The sequence below is a fragment of the Chiloscyllium plagiosum genome, chromosome 15 (genome assembly GCF_004010195.1).
Source record: "Chiloscyllium plagiosum isolate BGI_BamShark_2017 chromosome 15, ASM401019v2, whole genome shotgun sequence".
In the NCBI taxonomy this organism is placed as follows: domain Eukaryota; kingdom Metazoa; phylum Chordata; class Chondrichthyes; order Orectolobiformes; family Hemiscylliidae; genus Chiloscyllium; species Chiloscyllium plagiosum.
In genome coordinates this window covers 38,846,171-38,852,170 of record NC_057724.1, presented here as the reverse complement: position 1 = coordinate 38,852,170, position 6,000 = coordinate 38,846,171, and the positions used below count along the sequence as shown (strand labels likewise).

The 6,000-nt window shown below is 41.6% G+C and overlaps 1 protein-coding gene across 1 annotated transcript in view; it reads left to right on the top strand.

Annotated features, from left to right (window-relative positions):
- The window catches only part of cenpi (centromere protein I), a 121,072-nt gene that overhangs the window by 64,626 nt on the left and 50,446 nt on the right, over positions 1–6,000 (top strand). The window contains exon 13 of the mRNA XM_043704738.1: positions 2,868–2,932. Coding sequence (XP_043560673.1) covers positions 2,868–2,932 — 65 coding nt within the window. The remainder of the gene's footprint in view (positions 1–2,867; positions 2,933–6,000) is intronic.

Genomic DNA, 6,000 nt, shown 5'->3' with positions numbered 1-6,000 from the left:
TGCCAGAGGATGTGGTGGAGGCTGGTACAGTTGCAACATTTAAGAGGCATTTGGATGGGTATATGAATAGGAAGGGTTTGGAGGGATATGGGCCAGGTGCTGGCAGGTGGGACTAGATTGGGTTGGGATATCTGGTCAGCGTGGTCAGGTAACCACGCTGAAGGATCTGTTTCCATGCTGTACATCTCTATGACTCTATGACTAAATAGATGATGACATCTTGAAAAATGTCCATATTGCAGAGGAGCAGGTGTTGGATGTCTTAAAACACATAAAGGTGATTTAAATCCCCAGGACCTGATCAGATGTACCTTAGAACTCTGTGGGAAGCTAGAGAAGTGATTGCAAGGCACCTTGCTAACATATTTATATCATCGATAGTCACGGGTGAGATGCCAAAAGACTGGAGGTTGGCTACAGTGATGCCAGTATTTAAGAAAGATGGTAAGGAAAAGCCAGGGAACTATAGACCAGTTAGTTTGCCATCGGTAGCGGGCAAGTTGTTGGAGGCAATCCTGGGGGACAGGATTTACATGTATTTGGAAAGGCCGAGACTGATTAGGGATAGTCAACATGGCTAGATGTGTGGGACATCATGTCTCACTAAGTTTTTTGACAAAGTAACGAAGAGGAATGATGAGGGCAGAGCGGTAGATGTGATCTATATGGACTTCAGTAAGACGTTCAATAAGATTCCTCATGGAACACTGGTTAGCAAGGTTATATCTCATGGAATACAGGGAGAACTAGCCATTTGGATACAGAACTGGTTCAAAGCCTGAAGACAGAGGGTGGTGGAGAAGGGTTGCCTTTCAGACTGGAGGCCTGTGACCAGTGTTGTGCCACAAGGATTGGTGCTGGGTCCACTGCTTTTCATCATTTATATAAATGATTTGGATGTGAACAGAGGAGGAATAGTTAGTAAGTTTGCGGATGACACCAAAATTATAGGTGTGGTGAAGGTTACCTCTGAAGAAGGTTACCTCTGAGTACAACGGGATCTTGATCAGATGGGCCGATGGGTCAAGGAGTGGCAGATGGATTTTAATTTAGATAAATGTGAGGTGTTGCATTTCGGGAAAGCATATCTTAGCAGGACTTTTACACTTAATGGTAAAGTCCTGGGGAGTGTTGCTGAACAAAAACACCTTGGAGTGCAGGTTTATAATTCCTAGCATGTGATGTGGTAGGTAGATAGAATAGTGAAGAAGGCGTTTGCTATGCTTTCCTTTATTGGCCAGAGAATTGAGTATAGGAGGTCATGTTGTATCTGTACAGAACTTTGGTTAGGCCCACTTTTGTAATATTGTGTGCAATTCTGTTCTCCATGCTAACAGAAGGATGTTGTGAAACTTGAAATGGTTCAGAAAAGATTTATGAGGATGTTGCCTGGGTTGGAGGGTTTGAGCTGTAGGGGGAGGCTGAATAGGGTGGGGCTATTTTCCCCTGGAATGCCAGAGGCTGAGGGGTGACCTTATAGAAGTTGATAAAACCATGAGGGGCATGGATAGGGTACATAGACAAGGTCTTTTCCTTGGGATAGGGAAGTCCAGGACTAGAGGGCAAAGGTTTAGGGTGAGGGGGAAAGTTTAAAAGGGACCTAAGAGGCAACTTTTTCATGCAGAGGATGGTGCATGTATAGAATAAGCTGCCAGAGGAAGTAGTGGAGGTTGGTACAATTCCAACATTTAAAAGGCATCTGGATGGGTATATGAATAGGAAGGCTTTAGAAAGATCGGGGCCAAGTTTTAGCAAATGGGACTAGATTAATTTAGGATATCTGGTCGGGATGGACGAGTTGGACCTTAGGGTCTGTTTCCCTGCTGTACATCTCCCTGACTCTAAGACTCAATAAGTCTGTTCTGCCATTTGATCATGGCTGATGTTTCTTAACCCAATTCTCCTGCCTTTTTCCTGTAACCCTTAGTCTCCTTACTAACTTTTTGAATCTGTCTGTTCAAATACACTCAATGGGCTTCAATTCCACAAATTAGTCATCCTCTGGCTGAAGAATTCCTCCTTATTTCAGGGCCCTCAAGTCCTGGTCTCTCTCTTCTCTATATCCATTCGATCTGGCTTCTTGGTATTCTGTACGTTTCAATTAGATTCCCCCTCATCCTTCTAAACTCCATCGAGGACAGACCCAGACTCGTCAACCGCTTCTTGTATGACAAGCTTTCATCTCCAGGATCATTCTTGCAAACCTCCTCTGTGCTCTCTCCAATGCCAACACTACTCCCCATCAAAAAGGGGCCTAAAACAGTTCTCAATGTTCCTAGTGTGGTCTGATCAGAGCCTTGTACAACCTCAGCGGTATACCTCTGTTGTATTCCAGCCCTCTTAAAATGAATGCAGATACTGCAATTGCCTTCCTAACTGTGAACTGAACCTGCATATTAACCGTAAGAAAACATCTGAAGTAGGACTCCCGTTTGTGCTTCAGATTTCCAAAGCCTTTCCCAGTTCAGAAAATAGTCTGAGGCAATTTGCATATGTTAAAAGTGTTTGGAAGGAGTGAAAGCAGTAGCAGTATAAAACAGTACTGGATTGTAGTTCAGGGATAGGTGTTTCCTGTCAAGGGTCTTGGGGTCTGAGTTGATCCCTGGGCTCAGGAAAGCCATTCTGACATCATTTTAATAACGAGCTTTAACTGCCTTGTGAAGAGTACCTGTAAAATGTCAAACTTTGATAATTTATTTATTTCTAGAACTATGCAATTGGCCTCTGGTCATTTGCATGGTGGCATTTGATAGGTTCAACACTTGAATTTCTTTTTATTTGAAAACCTTTCTAGGCACTAACTTGTCTTTCTCAAATACTTCTTCCGAGTGTCAAAATATTGTTCATATTGTTTTGTCCAATTGCAGATGTGATTTCCTTTTATTTTGATCCATTAATGAAGCTGTTCTTCACTTCCTCAATTTATTTTAAGGTAAGGCGACATCTGTTATTCTACACTCTCTTGATTTTTCACTGAAAGAGTATTCATTAACTGTGTTCCTTTATTTTCTGTTACCAAGAAGGATTTTTAAGCCACCTTGGCATAAATAGAAATACTGCTTTTATTTTATAAAATGTACAGGTCTTATTGGGAAGTGAGTACCGCTGAACACTGCATGATGTTATAATCCATGAGTGTGCTTCAGAATAGTACTACTTGTTTTTATTTTGCATTCATGAACATCTATTTTAATACTGTCATTAAAGCAGTCTTTTTTTGAAGTACTCTTCAAATTGTAGGATCAATATCTAATCCAGTTACGTATTCAATCATTTTTTATTGTGTTTGCCTAACTTCAGGTTCACCTTCATTGAAATGCTGCTCTTTATCCATTCGATAGTTTTTGCTTCAAAATAATTAAAGTTAGAGCTTTTGTTTTGTTGTTTTGATTTCCATTTGCCAGATATGCCAAATTCTCGTACACTACTCGGGGATGCAGGAATATGTGTTTCTTTGTTATTATACACAAACAAAATCCAGAAAAAGGAAAGGGTAAAATATCTCGTTATCAATCTGATATCTGTTGCCCCACACACACATGCACACATGCATATGTACACATATGTTGGAAAACATCATCCCAACACAGCCACAATTTGCCAGTATCCTTTGAAGAAAAAGAAAAAGAAATATTTTTTTCAGCTTTTATTTCCTTATCCAAGACTTAAAGGTATGTAGATACTTGAGAATGGTGAAAGAATCTGTAGTGCTTGTAACCTGAAAGCAGGACCAATTAAGCTAAGGGACAGCTGGAATGATAGTGTGTTCTGCCTTGGCTGGTGGAACAATAGTGTATTTTTATTCTTTGATTTAAGGAGTACCAGGAAATAGCTGCATTACACTACAAAGCTAATTCAAACTTAATTATTTTTCAAGTAAAATGATCCTTTTAAAATTTATTTTAAAGTTTATTTTGCTCGATTCTTTTCAGTAAATTTTTCTTAAAGGCACATATGCCTATGCTGGCATGAGATAATTAACCGATTTTACTATTGTTGGGTAAAAGTGTTGTTTGAGCCATCATATAGCAGTAAATATTAACTAAAATTCATAGTAATGGGAGTTTAACTTGAGACTGCCCACTGTGAACCTGTGAAATTTATAGCAACAGTTACATACTTAGAATTTACAAATATATTATAGACTAACAGTGATGCACGTTTCACTATAATTGAATTTGCAATGAGTTCAGGATGCATTTAAGCATTCTTTTCTAGTGATTTAATGGCTTGCAGCAATCCTAAGGAGTTAATTGTTACAAAATTCTTTTGGATGCAAGACAGAAACTGTTACCTCAGGGTAGTTTTGATGTCTGCAAAGATCTTAAATTCAGGTATTTGGACTCTGCAAGATGGTGGCGATTCTGTAGAACTGCTGTGGGCAGTTCTGCCTAACAGCCAAGGCATACCGGTGTTTTTTGCCATCCCTGGCCAACTTATGTGGTGGAATTATTAGTTTAAAACCTTACAGAACACATATTTGTTAATATTTGGGAGTGGGAAGGATGCCAAAGGGAAACGGAGCGAGCAAACAGCAGCAGGGAGGACACTCCCCTGCAGCACCTATCCCACACCAGAGACAGCAGCCTCTCCTGACCCCCCGGGGACCTGACAGACTCACAGGAATTGGCTGTGGCGATGGAGACACCTTGAAAGCTGGGGCTGCAATTGAGGAGATCTGTGGGGAGATTCGTGCCCAGGTTCACCTATCGCATCCGTGCTGCAGAAGCATGAGCAGGAGATCCAGGGTATTGGGTGGGGAGTCTGGAGGAGGTGGACGGTTGAACTAAGGCTTCGGAAGCTGCGATGGAGTCCTCATTTGGTCGGATCCAGGTGCTGGAGCGAGAGGTGCGGGCTTTGCGAGACCATATTGCTGACCTCGAAAATCGAGGTCGGAGGATAAATCTCTGAATTGTCGGGCTCCCTGAAGGTGAGGAAGGTGAGCAGCCAGTCAGCTTCTTTGAAAGCTGGCTGCCAAAGATTTTGGGCCTTCACATCGAATCCAGCAGGCTGCAGATTGAAAGGGCTTATCGAGTTACAGTGCACAGGTCAGGGCTGGTGCAGCGCCCCCACTTGATCCTAGTGCACTTCCATTCATATAAGGACAAGCAAAAAGACAGAAGTTTCCAGATCCCTGGGAAAAGATCTGCAGGCACTGCTGTCCAAGGGGTCAAAGATCATGATTTTCCAGGAGTTCTCTGCAGCTGTAATTCGAAAGAGGAAGTCCTTCGATGAAGTTAAAAAGAGGCTGAGGAAGCTGGGCATTCAGTACTCCATGAGATACCCCGCAGTGCTTTGTTTCAGCCACGAGGACTCAGTTTATACATTTGACTTAGCAGATAAAACTTAAAACTTTGTAGACACTTGAAAATTGACGGATTGGCCTGAAGAATACAGTTAATGTTTGTTCTCTTTTCTACCTTTCCCCATGTTTTCTCTTTTTTTAAATTCCTTTCTTTCTCCCTAATAATTTCCTTTTTGGAAAGGGGGAAAAGACCTTGGAATAAGTTGTTCCTTTTTTTAACAGCTGGACTTTCTGATGGGAAATTTTGTGGATGTTCTTTGTTGTGTCTCCCTTTTTTTTGTTCTGTTTCTCTTTTAGTTAGAAGTAGGGGTGACATGAAGCCAGGGATGGGTGGAGTGCTCATCCTGACTTTGTCTTTTTTCTGTTGATTTAAGGATCATCTCCCTGTTTTGTTTCTGGCCGAAGGCTGGGGCACAGTCCAGATTTGAAGGACTGTGAAGGAGGGGAGGGGTAGGGTGAGTGCCCCCTATGGGCAGGGGGAAGAGTCTTCCATTCAAGGCTTTCTAGTTGGTTTTCTTTGTAGTTTTTTGGTAGTAATAGTTGTTTATAGTTATGATAGAGTAGTTTTTGTATATATAGTTCTTTGACTCTGAGTCTTTATTTACTTATGCTCGGTGCTTTGTAAGCAGGGTTCTCTCTCCGAGGGGTTCAAGGGTCTCTGAAAGGGGATATGGCTAAGTGCCTTCTTAAATGGT